Source organism: Oryctolagus cuniculus, chromosome 9 (genome assembly GCF_051225735.1).
Source record: "Oryctolagus cuniculus isolate XC-2025 breed Fujian yellow rabbit chromosome 9, ASM5122573v1, whole genome shotgun sequence".
Taxonomy (NCBI): Eukaryota; Metazoa; Chordata; class Mammalia; order Lagomorpha; family Leporidae; genus Oryctolagus; species Oryctolagus cuniculus.
The window spans coordinates 96639287-96659407 of NC_142875.1; the positions used below are offsets into that span (position 1 = coordinate 96639287).

General features: G+C 40.2%; 1 protein-coding gene and 1 pseudogene across 1 annotated transcript in view; both read right to left on the reverse strand.

Moving 5' to 3' along the window:
- The window catches only part of LOC100358094 (phospholipid-transporting ATPase IB), a 148627-nt gene that overhangs the window by 65909 nt on the left and 62597 nt on the right, over window positions 1–20121 (reverse strand). The window contains exons 21-25 of the mRNA XM_070049180.2: window positions 18413–18497; window positions 17345–17484; window positions 13090–13228; window positions 10331–10395; window positions 299–471 (exon numbers count right to left, since the gene is read on the reverse strand). Coding sequence (XP_069905281.1) covers window positions 299–471; window positions 10331–10395; window positions 13090–13228; window positions 17345–17484; window positions 18413–18497 — 602 coding nt within the window. The remainder of the gene's footprint in view (window positions 1–298; window positions 472–10330; window positions 10396–13089; window positions 13229–17344; window positions 17485–18412; window positions 18498–20121) is intronic.
- Window positions 5439–7908, reverse strand: LOC138843847 (histone-lysine N-methyltransferase SUV39H2 pseudogene; annotated as a pseudogene).

A 20121-nucleotide genomic window follows, 5' to 3' on the forward strand; every position in this document is an offset into this window, starting at 1 on the left:
CATGCCTGTGGCCCTGTGTCTGTGATGCCCCAACCTCCAGCAGGCTGAGAAGCAGATCTGCCAGGGAGGCTCCTGCTTCTCTCTGCTTTGGCCCCTGAATAAAGTTGATGTTCAACTTCGGTTTCATCATTGACTTCATGACACTAAACAAATGACCCAATTTGGGGGTCTTTCCCCACACAACAGGGTTCTCCAAAAAGGGGGCTGACACACAATTCCACACCTATATTTTCTTTACATAAGCAGCATTAAGTACAACAGAAATAAAAGAATAAAAGAAAAATGAATATATTCTTACCTACAACATAATACTGTTTTACATGACAGGGCCAAATTTAGGAAGTTCCTCTTAATTTCAAAACTGAGGGCATACTTCAGTGTTTCGCCATCAATGATTAGGGCCACCTCATTTTCTTTACCTAGCAAGTGTTTAAGATCTTGACAGTTTTGAGTAATTGCTTGTTTTGTTGCCTAGAACAGAGGAAGAAAAAGTCACTTTATAGTTCTCATCTTGAATATAAATAAAAAGACTTCTGAGTCAAGATAGTGGGTTGAGCCATGTGTTTACCTATTCTTCCCTTTAAAAATGTCATGGAGATGAGGTGAAAAATCAAATAGATAACATGAAAAGGTGCTTGGCGCTATTAGCCATCAGGAAAACACAAAATAAAACTACATTATTTCAGGCACACTAGCATGGCTAGAATCAAAAAGCGAGATATCAGCAAACGTTGGCAAGGACATGGAGAAATCAGACCCTCATACACTGCTGGTGGGAATGTAAAACAGGGTGGCCACTGTGGCAGTTCCTCAAGTGACTAACAGTGTTCCCACACAACGCAGCAGTGTTGCTCTAGGTGCATGCCCCAGAGAAACGAAAATGTGTCCACAAAGAATTTTGTACACAAATGTTCATAGCAACATTATTCACAACTACCAAAAAGTGGACACACCATGACATATGGATAAACAAAGTATGGTGTATCCATAAAACTGATTATTCATTAGCTACAACCAAGGATGGGGGTGGGTGTTTTGTCTAGTGGTTAAGATTCCTGAATTGGAGTTTGATTTCCAGTTTTGGCTTCTGATTCCCATTTCCTGCTATTGTAAATGCTGGAAGGCAGTGGTGATGGCTGAAGTAATTAGCTCCCTGATGTGCATGTGGGAGACCTAGAGCGAGTTCCCAGCTCCTGGCTCTGGCCCACCCAGCCCAGGCCATTATAGGTACTTGAGGGTGGGGGGAGGTGCTCAGAGGATAGACATATTCTCTCTCTCTCTCTCTCTCTCTCTCTCTCTCTCCCCTTCTCAAAATAATTTTTAAAAAAGAGAATGAAGTACTAATGCATGCTAGAACATAAATTAATCTTGAAAACATTGTAGTAATTGAAAGAGGTCAGTTACAGAAGACCACATGCACTACGATTCAATGCTATGAAAGTCCGAAGTAGGCAAACCTATAAGGACAGAAAGTAGATTAGTGGCTGGAAGTTAATAGACCAGAGGTACAGGGAAGGCAGGATAAGGGGGGAACAATTAGACAGCATTGGGCTTCTCTGAGGTGGGGAAAATACTCTAAAACTGACTGTGGTGATAGTTACATGTGTTTGTGAATATATTAGAATCCATTGAATCACATGCTTTACGCAGACGAATCATAAGCTAGATGACTCAGAACACAGAATGTTGATTGCTAGAGGCTCAGAGGGGTGGGAGGGAAGGGAGGAGTTCAAATTAAAATAATAGGGGAAATTTAGTGTCATTTATTAATTGTGACAAAGATACTAATAAGCAGTGTTAATATGCAAAATGGGGTGAGAGATGTGGAAACTGTATTACCACCTCACAATTTCTGTTTTGTAAATTTTAAACTATTCTAAAGGGAATAACAATTATATTCTTGGAATTATATCTGAGCTGCATTAAATCTATTCCCTTTATATTAATATCACATCAACATGAGAATTGATGAGAATTGTGTTGCAACTGAATTACCATTCATTTGCTGTGTCCATAAGAATATAATGTAGTAATGAATTCCTTAACAATAAATAAAAATATTCCCAAAGCAAAATAGATATATCAAATGTTAAAAAAGGAAAAAAATTAAGGTGGGATATAACATATATGGAGAACTTCAAATTTTATGTAATTATTGATAAGATTATACCAACCAATATGAAAACCTAGATGACATTATCAAAACAAGCGAGAGTTCTTAATTCTGGTTAAGAGTATGAGGGACCAAAAAAGGCAGGCAGGTTTTAGAGAGAAAACCCAGTGTGGGACAGGTAACCAACACTGGTCATGCTTTGTTTGCTATTTTTCTGCTCTGTCCTCAGCGTGGCTGTGGTCATGGCAGTGGCAACAACATAGAGACAGCTAAAATGCAAAACAGAAAGCCTGCCATCTCTCCAGCTAGAAGAACCTGGTGAAAGACCTCAGGCAATCAGGCCCACCAGTGAGCGAGGTAGGGGGAGAGAGACTGGAAAGGAGAAAGACAGGAAGGTGAAACTTACCCCAATCTGCTTTAGAATCCTGAACACGTGTATACTGATAAACTGAAAGTGTATTGCAACTAAGACTTAAAAACTGAACATAGCAATATATCTGAGTCCATAATTACTACAAGAAAAACTCAAAATGTTTAAGATTTAATCTACAAGCACTCAACGTAAAAAGAACCCGGAAAAAATGACCTGGTAATAAGGGAAAAGATAATAAACAGATGTTAACCGACGCCAAAATTGCCAAAGACTTTTTAAAAAGCTATTGTAATTCTGCTCTTAGAGAATAAAAACATTGAAAATCTCAGAGGAGAAACAGAAGATTGAAATTTTTGGACTAAAAAATAAAACAGCTGAAGTAAAATGTTCAATAGATAGGAGTAATATCAGAATGAAATGGTAGAGTCCATAAACTTAAGATAAACCAGTCAAAATTATCTAATATGAATATGAAAAAATGAAAGATGGAAAAAAACATGAAGACAAACACAGAGATCTGTGAAAAAATTCCCATGATCTAACATACAGATAAGTTTTAAGTTTCAGAAAAATTATTTGAGGAAATGATGATCAAAAATTTTCTGAAAAGCAGAAGTTTAGACATTCAACGAATTGTGGTGAAGCCCAAACAGAATAATTACAAAATAAAATGTGCAGTGGGTGTTGTGGTTCAGAGGTTAAGCTGCCACTTGGGACACCTGCAACCCATATCAGAGCACCAGTTTGAATCCTCACTGCTCAGCTTCTGCTCCAGTGTCGTGCTAATGCATTCTGGGAAACAGTAGATGATGGGCCAGTCACTGGGTCCCTGCTACCTGGGATAGACTCCTGGCCCAGCACTGGCTGCTGCTGTTGCAGGCATTTGGGGAGTGAAACAGTGTAATACAAGCCATTCAAATTCAAGATGCTCAATGGAGGAGGACAGAGTGTCTAGTGGATTTACAGATCTTGGTCAGAATGACAGAAACATTGCCATCACAGAATCATTTCAGATAAGGAAAAGGTTTCTTAGGTGACAAGCATGTACTGTCTGTCATTAAATTCTCAGTAAATTGTGACTGAACTAATCTTCAAGTTTGAATTGAGGGTTTCAGTATTCAGTGGCCTTTTAAAATACTTTTCTTTGAAATAAAATTATCACTAAGTGTACAATATTAATATCCTCTCATTATTTCATTGGATTGTCATCATTTGAAGGGGAATATGCTTTAACAGCGACAAAGTGAGACAAAATGCTTTCAAATGTGTTCTTGGTTTTCACAAGGGTGCTGTAAGATTTGTGCTGTTGCTCCCATTTCATAGATGTAGTCACTGAGGCACAAAAATGTTGACTGCTGAAGATCTGCAGCTTCCCTGAGGCAGAGCCAGGGATTGGAAAATCAAGTTCTCTAAATCCAGATCGCCAACACATCAAAATTTTTCTTTCTTTTTTCTTTTTTTTGAAAGATTTCATTATTTTATTTGACAAAGCTGGGGGGGGGGAGGTGGGAGGGGGAGAGAGAGAGTGAGAGAGAGAGAGAGAGAGAGAGAATCTTTCATCTGCTGGTTTACTCCCCAAATGGCCACAATGGCTGGGGCTGGCCAGGCCAAAGCCAAAAGCCCAGAGCTCCATTCTGGTCTCTCACATGGGTACAGGGGCCCAAGGACTTGGGCTATCTTCCACTGCTTTCCCAGACACAGTAGCAGTGAGCTGGATCAGTAGTGGGACTCGAACTGTTGCCTATATGGGGTGCTGGCGTCACAGGCAGTGGTCTTACCCACTACACCACAACACTGGCCCTGTAAATATTCTTAAAGAACATGTATAGAAATGAAATGGAAAAGAAGAGACAACTTGTTATACTCACAGATCCCAAGAGAAGGTTCACCATGCCCCAGGGGCCACATGGGAGAAGCACTGGGGTCAGTCAGGAGGCAGAGATATAAGAGAATTGTGTGGAAGAGCCTTTTCTATGGTTTCCCTGGGAAGGAACAGGCAAGGCAGGACAAGCAGGCTTACAACTCGCTAGTTTGAATAATTTTAGCAATTTTGGGGGCACTCGAGCTGTATCCAGTTTTCTAGGACTTGATCCTGGGATGATCAGAGCAGGTACATAGTGGTCTGTAGTGTGAGAACCCAATAAAGAAGAAGGTGGTAGGGTTGCAGGCTCTGATCTGGTTGGTACATTCATGGGTGAGTTGTTATTGTCTTCAGGAACTGGCCAACCCTGCAAGGGTCCAGCATGGTTCCAGCTGTTAAAGTATCAGACTCCAAATAGTAAAAGCCATGTTTAATATTCACATCTCAAAAATCTAGAACAAAGCAAACACAAAGCAAGTAGGAGGAATAGGAACAATAATCAGTGATATTGAATAATGACAAAATACAAGCAAATGAACAAAGTCAAAATCTGGTTCTTTGAAAACATCAACAGGAGGGGCCGTCGCTGTGGCGTAGTGGGTAAAGCCACTGCCTGTGGTGCTGGCATCCCATATGGATGCCAGTTCGAGACCTGGATGCTCCATTTCCGATCCAGCCCTCTGCTATAACCTGGGAAAGCAGTAGAAGATGGCCTAAGTGTTTGGGCCCCTGCACCCATGTGAGAAGACCTGGAGTAAGCTCCTGGCTTCAGATTGTGCAGCTCCAGCCCTTTCAGCCTTTTGGGGAATGAGCCAGCGGATGAAAGACCTCTCTCTTTCTCTCTCTCCCTGTCCCTGCCCCTCCTTCTCTCTCTGTGTAACTCTGACTTTCAAATAAATAAATAAATAAATCAAACAACAGGAGCCAGCACTGTGGCAGTGGGTGAGCTGCTGCCTGTAGTGCCAGCAGCCTATATGGGCACCGGTTCAAGTCCCACTTCTTCTTCTTCTTCTTTTTTTTAATTCAGCATCATCTATTTCTCTCAAATACAGGTACAGTGAATAAAAAAATATTAAACAGGAATGACAACATAGTAACAAAAATAGAACATGTATATTTATTCAAATTAAATTAACTTTCTGAATTTAAGGTGGATGGCAGGTTGAATGTGATCTTGGCAACTGTCACATTATCAGTTTAACACTTCCCAAATAGTTGAGGCATTTCTCTGTTTACACAGACTTAGTATGCGTATGTTGAGCTAAAAATAGTTTGTCTGCCATGTTGGGTATCTAGCCATTAAGTATGAATACTTATCACTATTCCATGTGACCATGGGTCCCTCTCTTCAGAAAGATCAATAATGCATTTGGCAAATGTCTTGAAACATTAATTGTGAATTAATATAGGTACAACTGTAATACTATGAAGAAAGTCCCAAATGTGTATTTTAAAAATGATAGCATTTGAGAAAAACAAAACTACAATTATCACTAGCTATATTCTCCGAAAATTCAGTTGAGGTAACCTCTGCAAGTCACAGCTCCACGTTTTCATACAGTTCTGATCCTCTTTTTGGCTGGACTGTGGTCAATAGAATCTGAAGATACATCTCCAGGACCTTTCATTTGATAATCAAAAGTGAGCTCTTCTCCAGCATTTATGGTTCTTGTAGAAAATAATGCTATTCGTGGAAGATGAATTTCAAGGTTATCAATGAAAACACTGAACACCTGAAGATTTGGGTCACAACTGTGATTTACAAAATGAGACACATTTCCATATTGAGCTGCATCCACTGTGAATTCATCAGATTCATAATCCAGATCAAAGAGATAAGCTATTCCTTTGTTGTCACAGAACTGTCCACGTCTTTCAGCTTCTTCACTTGTGATTACCTCTCCAACATATTCATGACAAAACTCATTCTTTTAATCTTCATAAGTGTTTTTACACCCAAGTCACAGTCATTGCTAGTTTGAAAGATGCAAAGTGAATATTGCGCACCTTTTTGTACAATCCTTTTGGGACAATCAGGTCCACATCGGCACCTCGAGTTGCATTCATAAATGGGGTGCCACGTGGGATTCTAATTTGTTGGTTTTTATTATAAGCCAACAGAACTCCAGCTTCAGCAGGACACTATTTCTCAAAGAAGCGATCTGTGCGTGAACAACCAAAGGTGGCTTCATTTACTAAGCTGATTCCAGGAGCTGGTTTGTATTCATTGATGTAATAGAAGTCAGAAGGTGGGCCCTCCAAGTCAATAGTATTTTCAACAAATATCATTCCTTTATGAATCTTTATTCTGTTGAGTTCATCTTACCATCTCTGCAAAGCTATCCTCTGTTTAGTCTTCTTTACAATGTACTCAGCAACAGCAGGTTTCAAAGCTTTATTATATTTTGGAATTATTGCTTTGCATTTTTTACCTGAGATGAATAATTATGCTTGTCATTAGAGAACTGCTGGAGCAGTAACAAGCACTTGAGATTTTGCAGTTTCCCAAGTATTTGTAGAATCTGGCCATCCTTTCCATTTTACAAGATAATATTCCATATCCTCCTTGTGCCTCAGCCCTGGCCGCCGCCATCCTGTGGAGCTTTCATCCAAACTGGTGCAGTCTGACGGGATAGCTCAGCTGGCCCTATGCCCCCCCAAGTCCCAGGCTCCCGGTTGGTGTGCCTGGGAGAGCAGTGAAAGATGGCCCAAGTGTTTGGGGCCTTGTACCTGCATAGGGGACCTGGAGGAAGCTCCAGGCTCCTGGCTTCAGATTGGCCCAGCTCCAGCCATGGTGGACATTTGGGGAGTGGACTGGTAGATGGAAGACTCTCTACCCCACCCCCGCCTCTGCCTCTCTGTAACCTTGACTTTCAAATAAATAAATGAATCTTTTTAAAAAAACAACAAAACTAATAAATTCATGACAATAGTGATCTGGAAAAAGAGATAATATAAATTATCAGCATCAAGAATTCAGAGGCATTATAACCACAAGAACATATATAAAATAAAAGGATAAGAAGAAATAGTATTTTGAAGTAGCTTCTGTCAACAAAGTGAACAATGTAGATGAAATAAACTTCTTGGAAATTTCCAGAGCATATTAGAGAGGAAATTCATCTTCTAGATAGCTCACAGAAATTAAAATTATAGCTAAAAAATCTTTCCCAAGGAAAACTCTAAACTTAGATGATTTAACTGATGAATTCTAACAAATAACTAAGGGAGAAAAATATACCAATCCCAGACAAAATTTTGGAAAAAAATTGGAGAACTTTTTCCAATGGACTGTATGAGGCCAGCATCATCTTCATTTCAAAATCAAAAAAGACATTACAAATGAAGAAAGGAGTGACATTTCTCCATTTGATAATTTGAAAGAGCTGTTTAGTCTGTCCAGTTTCTTGGTACAGAGCTGCTAAAACCCATGGGATCTCCAGCGCGACAGTTTCTCTGTATGTTAATGAGATGACCGGCAGCCGAAAGCACCTGGAGAGCGTCACTCACTGAAAAGAACCTTACAGCCACCTCCTCGATCTCCGGGAAGTGGGGACTGAAAGACAGTAGGTTAAGTTGAAGGTCAAGTTGATCAACAGCGGTCAATGATTTAATCAATCGTGTCTAAGAAATGAAGTTTTCCATGAAACCCAAAAGGACGGGGTTAGGAGAGCTTGCGCATGGCTGGTGAGTGGGTTGAGGAGGGTGGAGCGCCTGAGGAAGGCATGGAAGCCCCATACCCCTCCCCCCGTGCACTGCCCTGTGGATCTCTTCATCTGGCTCTTCATCTTTACCCTTTGTACACCTGCAAATGTAAGCGAAGGGTTGCCCTGCACTAGCACATCGGCTAAACCTGTGGAGGGGTCAGTGGGAGCCCTGATTTATAACTCCTTGGTCAAAACTATAGATGATGAACCTATACCTTGTGACTGTTATCTGAAGTGGGGACAGTTTTGTGGGACTGAGCCCTCAACCTGTGTGAAGTGACACAGTCTCCAGGTAGATAGTTCATTTCCAGAACTGAAATGACTTATAGGCTGCCTAGTTGGTGTCCACTGGGGAACTGTCTGGTGTTTGGGGACATATCCCCTCCCCCAGCACACACACATGCAGTATCAGAAGTGTTGTGTTGGGTGGAGAGACAAGAGTAGGAAAAAATAGATTTTTCTTATATCCTCACATAGCATGAATATAAATGCAAAATCCACAACAAAAAATTGAGTTCACCAATATATTACAAAGATAATATATTGGATATGCATTTGGCCTAGCAGTTAAGATACTTGTTGAGGTGCCCCCATTCCATATGAAAGTGCTTGGGTTTGATGCTTGGCTCTAGCTCCTGACTCCAACTTCGTGCTAATGTACATACTGGGCTGTGTGGATGGCTCAATAGCCTGGGTTCCTGGGGCTGGCTCTGTGGTGTAGTGGGTAAAGCCACAGCCTGCAATGCCGTCATCACAACACTGATCCACTTCTGATCCAGCTCCCTGCTAATGGCCTGGGAAAAGCAGCAGAAGATGGCCCAAGTGTTTGGACCTCTGCCACCCACATGGGAGACCTGGATGAAGTTCCTGGGGCTTGGGTTCAGTCTGGCTCAGCCCTAGTGGCTGAGGCCACTTGGGGAGTAAACCAGCTGATGGAATTTCTCTATATATATAACTCTGACTTTCAAATAAATAAATCTGAGAGAGAGAGAAAGACACTGGGTTCTATTACCCACTTGGGAGAACTGGGTTTAGTTTCTGCCTCCTGGCTTCGGTTTGCCTCAGTCCTGACGATTGAGGGTCTTTAGAAAGTGAATCAGCAGATCACTGTTTCTCTCTCTCTCTCGCTCTCACTCTGTGTGTGTGTGTGTGTGTGTGTGTGTGTGTGTTTAACTCTCAAGTAAATAAATACTTTGTAAAAATGATAATATATTATGACCAAATAGAATTTATCCTAAAAATGCAACCTCAGTTTCAACATTCAAAAAATCAATGTAATTTACTATACTAGCAGATTAAAGAAAAACTATCATTTTGCCAATGGATTAAAAAACAAAAACTAACCAAAAACCAAAAAACAACATCCATTCAAAATAACTATCCTGAGAATAGAAAGTAACTTTCTCAATCTAGTAAAGAATATCTATGAGAAATTTACAGCTAGCATTATACTTAACACTGAAACACTAAATACTTACCCTCTAAAATTGGGACCAAAGCAAGAATAGCCACTCTCATGACCTATCTCTGTACTGTACCACAGGTTACAAGTATGGCAATTAGGGGGAAAAGAGAAAGAAAACAAGGACTAAAGATGGTAAAGGAAGAAGTACAACTTATGCAATTCTAAGATTACATGATTGTAATCTACAGAGAATCTATAATGCAACAGAATCAACAGGAGAATTTAGCGAAGTCAGAGTATGAAGTTAATTTTAAAAATGCAAGTTCATTTTTTTAAACTAGTAAATGATTAGAAAGTTAAGTTATAACACAATTCTATTTAAAATATTTCCAAAATGCAAAATACTTATTATTTTTCACTTTATGTTTCTGTGTGGGAGCAAACTGTTGAAATCCATACTTAATGTATACTAAGCTGATCTTCTGTATATTAAGATAATCGAAAATGAATCTTGATGTGAATGGAAGGGGAGAGGGAGTGGGAAAGGGGAGGGTTGTGGGTGGGAGGGACGGTATGGGGGGAAAGCCATTGTAATCCATAAGTCGTACTTTGGAAATTTATATGCATTAAATAAAAGTTTAAAAAAAAAAATAAAAAAAAAAAAAAAAAAAAAGTTATTAATCTAACAAATCACATGTAAGACCTCTACACTAAAAATTGTGTTTTTTTAAGATTCATTTATTTGAAACTCAGAGTTACAGAAAGAGAGAGAGAGAGAGAGAGAGAGTCAGTCTACTGCAGATTTTAAGGAGCTGGATAACTCCAAACGAGTAGATTGTACTAAAATTAAGCATTTTTTTAAATCACTTACCTCAAATGAATTTGCATTCAAATGAATACGAGGCATTTGACCTGATATCAATTTACAGGAATATGCTAGAAAGAGAAAAATGAAGATGTTATATTTGAATACTCAGTGCTTTCCATGAGCATTCGAAAGAAAGATTGATTATATCCTCCTTTCATCATATTTGTGGCTTCAAGATTATTTCTAAGTCTTTTATCACAATCAAAAAAAAAATTGAGCAAGATGTTGCAGATGAAAAAGGAGTTGAAATACTGGTTAATTTTTATCTTAGTAAGCAACTTAAGTAACTTTTGCTTTGTAACACCAAATCCTGGCCGGCACCGCAGCTCACTAGGCTAATCCTCTGCCTTGTGGCGCCAGCACACCGGGTTCTAGTCCCGACCTAGTCGGGGCACCGGATTCTGTCCCAGTTGCCCCTCTTCCAGGCCAGCTCTCTGCTGTGGCCAGGGAGTGCAGTGGAGGATGGCCCAGGTGCTTGGGCCCTGCACCCGATGGGAGACCAGGATAAGTACCTGGCTCCTGCCATTGGATCAGCGCAGTGCGCCGGCCGCATCGCGCCGGTCACGGCCGCCATTGGAGGGTGAACCAACAGCAAAGGAAGACCTTTCTGTCTCTCTCTCTCACTGTCCACTCTACCTGTCAAAAATAAAATAAAATAAAATAAATAAACACCAAATCCTGTGATATTTCAACCACCACACTGTATGTTTCTCTTTGGAAGACGTGAAGACGTTGGCTCTCAGATGCAGCCCTCCCAGATAGAATACACTTTCCTGGCTGTTCATACTCATGGAAGTAACATAGGGGCCAGTATTCTCCCATGGGCTCACCCTATCCTCATATGGCATTTTCCTGTATTCTGTTCCATTCCAATTTCTTCCAGTTGTTTGAGTTTATAAGCCCTTCTCTGAGACATCAATTTATTTCTGTTCTTCTTAAAAAAAAATCTACCACACTCAATTTTAGTGTTGAAATGAATGCAGTGCAATACAGCAATTATCTAAGAATCCAGTTGTGCTGAACTCAGAAGCAAGGAGGAAAGTGATTATCAGGTCCTTGTGTCAGCAGGGCTTCACCCTGCATTCACACTAAGTATGGGGCCACTGAGTGTGTGATTATACAGAAGCAGCAAGCCATGTTAAGCCAGAAATACAGGAAAGCTGGAAAAATGAGATTATATTTAGGGTATGTCTTCCAATATTTGTCGGATGGAAAAATGAGTGACAGCATCATGGGTGGACTACTTAAAGGTTATGTCAATATCTAATGTTCAGGGAGGAGGTACCGAGCAGCGGGCACCAAGCTGAGCTCTTCACAGCACTGACTTGGAGGGAACAACCCGCTGAGGGAAAAGGTAGTAATAACCCCACTTTACACACGAGAAAATGATGATGAGAGGTTAAGTAACTCTTTCAAAAGAGCAACCTTTGACTGATTACTCTTCCAACTACCACCCCACTTTTCTGCCCCCCATAGCAAACCTCTTTGAAAGAGTTGTCTACACTCACAGAACCCACACCAAAGCATGCTGATAGTTCAACCTACCAAATGTGTCCCCTGACCCATGCAGTTCCTCTCCCGTTTTCCTCATCACACTCTAGAACAAGCCACCTTCATCTCTCGGCTAGACTTCTACCAAGGCTGCCTAACTGGTCTCCGTTTCCATTTTCCCCATTTTGGCCTTAAAGCGCATATCAGATTATATCACCGTCTTGCTCCAACCCTGACACATTCCCTGCCATGGCCTGCCATTTCTCTGCCTGCCCCTGTGCTCCAGCCCTGTGGCCCTTCCAGGGCTGCTCAGTAATGACAAGCACACCTCCACGCCAGGGCTCTGGTGCTCGCGGTTCTCCTGGTCTGAAATCTCCTTCCCAGAGATCTTCCCAATGCTTACTCCCACTTTTCATTTAGGTTCCTGCTTTAATTGTCCTCTCCTTAACAGGTCTTCTTATCTGAATTATCTCCCTTATTTCACTTAATGTTTTGCTTTGTTTTTATTCTTCATATTTATCACAATCTGCTTATTGATTGTCTGTCTTCTCTGCTTGGATGTCAGGACAGTGAGACTGAGACCTTCTTACTCAACTATTCGTTCCCAGCTCCTAGAATTTCTTGACACATAACAAGTGGTCAACACTCATGGTACAAATGGAAATAATGTAAACAAAGTAATGGAGCCAACAAAGGAGCCTGCAGGGTCAGTTCACCATGTATGCTCATCTAACCAGGGCTGGCTACTACATGACTGGGGAAAGAACAGAAACTTCAGTTTCTTCTCACCATCAAAATGTGCCTATACACAGCTAACAATTTGTTTTTAACTTCTTGTCTGCACTTGTCAGCCTAAGATATAATCATAAGCAAAGGTGGGAAGAACTGACATTGAAAATCAGAGGAAAGGATACCATCAAGATATTCTCACTTATAATCAAATGTTTATAAAAGAACATATATAACACAAAAATTGGTATATACATCGTAGGGCAAAAATGCCAACCGATGACTTAAGTATTGAAGGAAGGGCCAAGAGGCTAATGGATTACTCATGTTACCGTTCTGTATTCTGTGTTTCAGGAATATGGAGACAGAACAGTTTGCTTAGTTTGTTCAAATTCTCTTGGTGATGGCAAGATTCTTTTGCATTCCATTTTTCCAAGGACATGAAGTAACCACTTGAAAGTTCAGTCATACATTCTTGACATTGGGACATATTTAGAATACATGTATAATGAGATTTATAAAAACTCTCTTTTATCTATTACCTATGTTAATTGCAGTTTCTTGTTTGTCTCCTGTCAAGACCCATATTCTTATGTTTGCTCTCAGTAAAGTTGTTATGGTTTCTGGAACACGTGCTTGAAGACGATCTTCAATGGCTGTGGCTCCAAGAAGCAGAAATTTCTAGATGTTTTTGAGAGATTTTTAAAAATTACTAAGTATTTAAGATGCAAGAATGCATTTTGATGGAAGATATGCAGTCTAATAATTGTATTAAATGAATTATATATATGTACACACATACATGCTTTTCTTCTATTATTTCCATTGATCTATTTTATGACAACATGAGACAGTAAAGCATTATGGTTAAGAACATAGGTTCTGGGCTGGCATTGTAGTATAGTGGGTAAAGCCACCACCTGCAGTGCTGGCAACCCATATGGGTGCTGGTTCGGGACCCGGATGCTCCACTTCTGATCCAGCTCTCTGCTGTGGCCTGGGAAAGCAGTAGTAGATGGCCCAAGTGTTTGGGCCCCTGCACCTGCATGGGAAGACCCAGAGGAAGCTCCTGGCTCCTGGCTTTGAATTGACACAGCTCTGGCATTGCAGCCAACTGGAGAGTGAACCAGCGGATAGAAGACCTCTCTCTCTCTCCCTCTCCTCTTTCTGTGTAACTCTTTCAAATACAAATAAATAAATATTTTTTAAAAAAAATCATTGGTTCTTAGATTCATGTCTTCACTCTGTAATTTACTAGATGCATGCATGATCTTAAGCAAATTACTTAAGCTCAGTTTCCTCACCTATGCCTCAGTTTCCTCATCTATAAAATGGATAAATGGGGAAGATAAGATTACTCATGCAATTTTTATTAGTAAACATTGTAAACAATCAGAATAATATCTAGCAGATTTAAAATAGGTAATAAATATCCACTATATTAGTTCTAACTTTAAATCCTGATATGTAGTCAGATTAAGTCCCCTCTCATTCTTCAAAAATTACCTTGGTCATTCTAAGCCTCCACCTACTTCTATATGAATTGTAAGGCAAACTTGTCAGTTATGTGAAACTTCTGTTGGGAATTTGATGTACTCCTGCACTGCACTAGTTGGAGAGTTGCTACATTTACTATGTTGAGTTTTTCTTTACACAATACATACCCATCCATTTATTTCGGTTCTTCATTTTGCCCTTAAGTAAAATTTTATAATCTTCTCCATAAAGTTCTTACTTAATAGTTTCTTTTAGAATTTTGTTCCTATTGTAAATTATTTCCCTATCACTGGAGAGATTGAGAGGTTTGATGGTAGACAAAGGGTTTTATGAAAGCATAAAGAGATCAGAGATGACCTCAGATCATCTTAGATACATTTCTCAGAAGCCAGCATAACCCAAGGATTTAAGAGTATTCTACATCACTTCAAGAGGAAGGGAATATCATGTTCTTAGAATCGTATCTACAAATAACACTGAATCTCTTAAAAACTAATTAAAATTAAATTAAAAACAAAAAAGGTATAAGGCAAATGTATTCTATGCTGACAATTAGTACCAAAATAATTGAAATGCTATGATACATAAACAGTAAATACAAACCTTAAGTGATCCAGAAAGCCATTAGTCTTAAGAACAACATGAAGTTTTTATAATCCTAATAATTCAAAACAAACTGATCCTATTGAACATCTCTATTTTCATTATACTATTTTTGTGTTATTTCTTCTACAATATTGTCAGGATATTTCTATATTAAAACTTTGTAGTTTAACGTAAAATTTCCTACAAGTAGCAGGAAATATTTTCAGAAATTGCTTATGTTTCCAGGTAAGAGACATGAATTTTCAAAAAATGACTTAAACCATTTTATTATACAAATATTCAACAAACTGAAAATAGAAGGGAATTCCTCAAGTCATAAAAGCCATCTGTGAAAAACCCACAGTTTTACATTATATTTAATGGAGAACCCAATACTTTTCCCTTAAGATCATGAACAAGAGGAGGATGCCACCCTCACTACTTATATCCAACACTTTTCTGGAGGTTCTGCTGGGCCATTTAGACAATAAAAGAAATGAAGGTATCTAAAATGAAAAGGAAGAAGGCAAATTCTGGGGCTGGTGCTGTGGCATAGCAGATACAGCTGCTGCAGGCAGTGCCGGCATCCCATATGAACACTGGTTCAAGTCCCGGCTGCTCCACTTCCAATCCTGCTCTCTGATATGACCTGGGAAAGCAGTAGAAGATGGCCCAAATCCTTGGGCCCCTGCACCTGCGTGGGAGACCTGGAAGAAGCTCCTGGCTTCTGGCTTTGGATCAGTTCAGCTTCAGTTGTTGCAGCCAATTGGAAAGTGAACCAGCGGATGGAAGGTCTCTCTCTCTCTCTCTCTCTCTCTCTCTCTCAACCTCAGCCTCTCTATAACCAGCACCCATATGGGATGCCAGCATCGCAGGCAGAGGCTTAACCCACTATGCCATAATGCTGGCCCCTGTACACCTTTTCTAGTTTCGGAAGCTGGGTTTCAATTGCTCAGCTTCCTTCTCAGTGAGTGGCAGCGATGGACTGTGGTCCAGGTGGGATGTCCCTCTGGAGGCTTCAAATGGAAACATGAGGTGCAAAACCCAGCTCAGTTTGTCCACCTCACTGTGATTTGTGCAACAGATGCAGGGGAATCACCCAGGAGGAAGGTGTAGTGTGGCTGTGCACTTGGTGTGAACTGGATTAGATTCCCAATCTTTCAACACCCAACTTCGAAAAAAGGATGGATTCGATGATGTTAAGGAAACCTTCCTGTTTATATCTGTGCTGGTCAAGTTCCTGCAGGAGTGAAATACACACTTCACAGAGCCAAATGACAAAAGAATCCTAAGAAACCATGATAAAAATAAGCTCAGGACCTGTGAAATCCCTGAGGCTCCAGCTGAAGCAAATTCACAAGGATTCTAAAGAGATACTCTCTAACCCACAGTGCATGAGATGGTTCTAGAATAAAGCAATTGCTAGAAAACAGAGTGCAACCCGCATGGGAGACCCGGAAGAAGCTCCTGGCTCCTGGCTTCAGACTGCTGCAGTTTTGGCCATTGCAGCCATCTGGGGAGTGAACCAGCGGATAAAAGATCTCTCTCTCTCTCTGCCCCTACCTCTCTGTTACTCTGCCTTTCAAATAAATAATACATCTTTTAAAAAGAAAAGAAAACAAAGTGCAAAACAATATTGGGCTTTTCATATAATGAAACACCCTGGAATAATCAAATTAGACATGAAAGAATATTCAATGACATGGAAAAATATTTCCAATTTAGTAAGTGAAAAGTTCATGATTCATGTAGTATGCCCAGTTTATGCTAATTTTCATAGAAAAAAGTCTGTGCGTGTAAAATGCATACAATAGAATACTATAGATATACAACACATATATGTAAACACAGAAAGGAGACGGGGTGGGCGGCAGGGCCAGCGCTGTGGTGTAGTGGACTGAGCCTCCTGCCTGCAGTGCCAGAATCCCATATGGACACTGGTTCATGTCCTGGCCACTCCTCTTCCAATCCAGTTCTCAGCTTCTGGCCTGGGAAGGCAGTGGAGGATGGACCATCATCAGCCCACCATTACAAATGATTATTTACATCTTAGCTTAATTTTCTATAGTGAACATGTATTTCTTTTGAAATGGGAAAAGTTATAAAAAGAGATTCTAAGATTAAAGTACTTAAGATATGATTCAGAAGGGAGAAATATTCTTAAATATTTTATAAAGAGACATTTTATGGATTTGCAATGAGATAAGACAAAGTTTTACTTCTGAAGAAAAAATTCACAAAGTGTCACGGTTTTGAAACTGACAGCAAGCCAGGAAAACACGGACAACTGGATTTCCCTCCCACGTATCTCGAGCCTGCTCAGTACATGCGGGCAGTTACTTTTTTTTTTTTTTTTTTTTTTTTTTTTTTTTTTTTTTGACAGGCAGAGTGGACAGTGAGAGAGAGAGACAGAGAGAAAGGTCTTCCTTTTGCCGTTGGTTCACCCTCCAATGGCCGCCGCGGCTGGCGCGCTGCGGCCGGCGCACCGCGCTGATCCGATGGCAGGAGCCAGGAGCCAGGTACTTATCCTGGTCTCCCACGGGATGCAGGGCCCAAGCACTTGGGCCATCCTCCACTGCACTCCCTGGCCACAGCAGAGAGCTGGCCTGGAAGAGGGGCAACCGGGACAGAATCCGGCGCCCCGACCGGGACTAGAACCCGGTGTGCTGGCGCCACAAGGCGTAGGATTAGCCTAGTGAGCCGCGGCGCAGTTACCTTTTCAATCTTATCATAGCATTCTTCGATCCTTTTGATTCTGTCATGTAAAGTTAGAGTAGCTTTCTTATAATCCTCCAGCCACCACTGATATTCTTCCTCGGTTAAATCTGTGTAGGCAATACACAGCGTTCTCAGACCTGCAGGAAAGAACAGAATATATGTTGGCCGTGAGACCAGTGATTGAGGCAGCGGAGCATGGGAAAATAAAATATGGAGGCACTTTATTTTGTTTTATTCATTTTTTACCTAGAAACCTTTTAGTTAAGCTATACAGACTTCATGCATTTCATATATACAAATTAGGAACATAGTGATTCTTCCTACCCTACCTCTCCCTCTTGCCCATATTCTCACCCTTCTTCTTCCTCCTTCTCTTATTCCCATTCTTATGATCTATTTTCAATTAACTTTATACACATAAAATTAACCCTACACTAAGTAAAGAGCTCAACAAACAGTATGAAGGAAAAAAAAAAGTTGTTCCTCAACAGTTGAAACAAAGGCTGTTCAAGTCATAGCATCACAAGGGAGGTGTTTCATAGTCACAGGGCGGTAAAGTGCTCTATGTGGCTCTGCCTGCTCCTCACTCACTGTGGCCTCCCCGCTGATCCCTTTCCTCCCAGACTCTTTCGTTTGCTCCACCCTTACCTGGGAAATGACATCCTATAAAGCAACCCAGTTCTCCCTTCCTTCCTTCCGTTTCTGCCTAGATCATGCTATTTAAAGAGCACCCATCATTCTCCTCTCCCCTTCCCTTTTTTACTGTTCTTCAAGCACCCATCACCACCTGCCATTATTGATTTATTAGCAAGTTCCTTCAGGGCCTGGCCTTTTTGGGTTTTACTCACTACTGTCCTACGTGCTTAGAACAGTGTCTGTCACTTACTACATTCTCGAGAACTATTTGTTGAGTGAATGAAAGAATGAATGAGGGTTTCTTGCCCCCACCCTCACCCCTGTGTGCCCCAAAAGCATCAATGACATGCATTCAGGGTGTACTTCCAACATTTAAAAGTAGCGTTTCCAAAGGGAACTGGATTCTAAACGATCTGTACTTTTACTTACCTTCTTTGGCAAAATGTTCCAGATGGGTTAACGTCTCACCCACAAACAGAGAATCGCTTGAAAGTCTCTCATAAATCACCAAGTCCTATATTAAAAAAAAAAATCCCAAGATTAATGTCTCATATAAGTTTTGCAGTCAGATTTGAGCATTGTTATTATATTTCCTGGTGTGTAGGAGACTGAACAGCTACAGTAAAAACACAATGCACTCAAAAGTAAGCTGTAAAGTTGTAACTGATCTGGTTATTTTAGGTAAAAGTGACACATCTCCATGAATAAAACATGTTGGAGAAAGCTACAAATCAGGGGGAGTAATGAAAGAAAGATAGCACTGCTTTACATAATCTCAAACTTATCAAAGAAATAAAAATTTACATATTTTTTAAAAAATAATACCCATTAGAAACAATAAGAGTTAAATCCACATTCCAAATGATTTCAATTGCAAACCAGCAGTCCCAAGCCAAGTGGGTCTCAGTGCCATAGACACTCCAAAAAAGGAAACACTTCTGATCAAGAGCAGGGTTTATAGGTGGAAACTTAATTTTCATTCTTGCTTTATATTTCAGGTAGAGGTTCTAATTCACAATACTTCCCTTGTACTGTTCTAAGATTTGGGAAAAAAAAAAAAACAAAAACAAAAACAAACAAACAAACAAACAGAAAAACCTAATGGTTGAAATGAGAAAGACTAGCAGGTGTTGTTGAGGATTCCTTGTAGGGATGTAACCTTGGTTTTGTGGTTTCTTAGAAGATTGAACCACTTCTGCCACATAGTACAGCCATTTCACCCCTAGACAGGCAGCCAGGAGAAATGAACCCAAATGTCTGTAAAAGGACTTGTACACAAATGTTCATAGGAACACTATTTGTATTGCAAAAACTACAAACAAAATACCCACCAACAGGTGCATGGATAAGCAAACTGTAACACACCCATACAATGAAATACTAGTCATCAATACAAAGAAATAACTATTCATACTCTTATATAGTGACAGAAGGCACATCAGGATCAAAACGTTTGTAATTCTACATGTTGAATATCTACAGTTTATATTTCATTTCAATAAACCTCAATTACACCTGCCAGTAAAGCTGAATCTTTAAAGCACCTATGGTAATTAACAAATATGTAAGTGCTTTAAAAAATATTTACACAGGTAAAAGTGAATTCCTGAGACCCAACAAATCCAAACACCTAGAGCTTCAAACTAGGATCAAAATTCCTGCTACAAATCCTTAGAATCAACCATCTAATTATTGATTCCCAATAAAACAACTGAGTAGCAGGAAGCTTCTCACTTAAAGCTTAATATTCTGCTGTGGGCCACAATCAATTTCAAAGGGGGTTGGCTGTTGGGAAACTCTTGGTTCCCTTAAAGTGAACTTTTTAATATTGAATGGCATTGTCAACAATCAATGGCAGCAGCAGATAAACATTTTAAAATAATGTGAAATTTCATGTGGGAGATTGGGATGGAGTTTCAGGCTCCTGGCTTCAGGATGCCCCAGCCCTGGCCACTGCTGCCATCTGGGAAGTGAACCAGCAGGTGAAAGATCTCTCTCTCTCTCTCTCTCTCTTTCTCTCTCTCTCTCTGCCTTTCAAAGAAGTAATAAATATTTGAAAAATTGTGAAATTTAAAAGGCTTCTGATGAGTTGTTGGAACAAAGATAACGAATGACTGTGAACACTGAGCGCAAATACT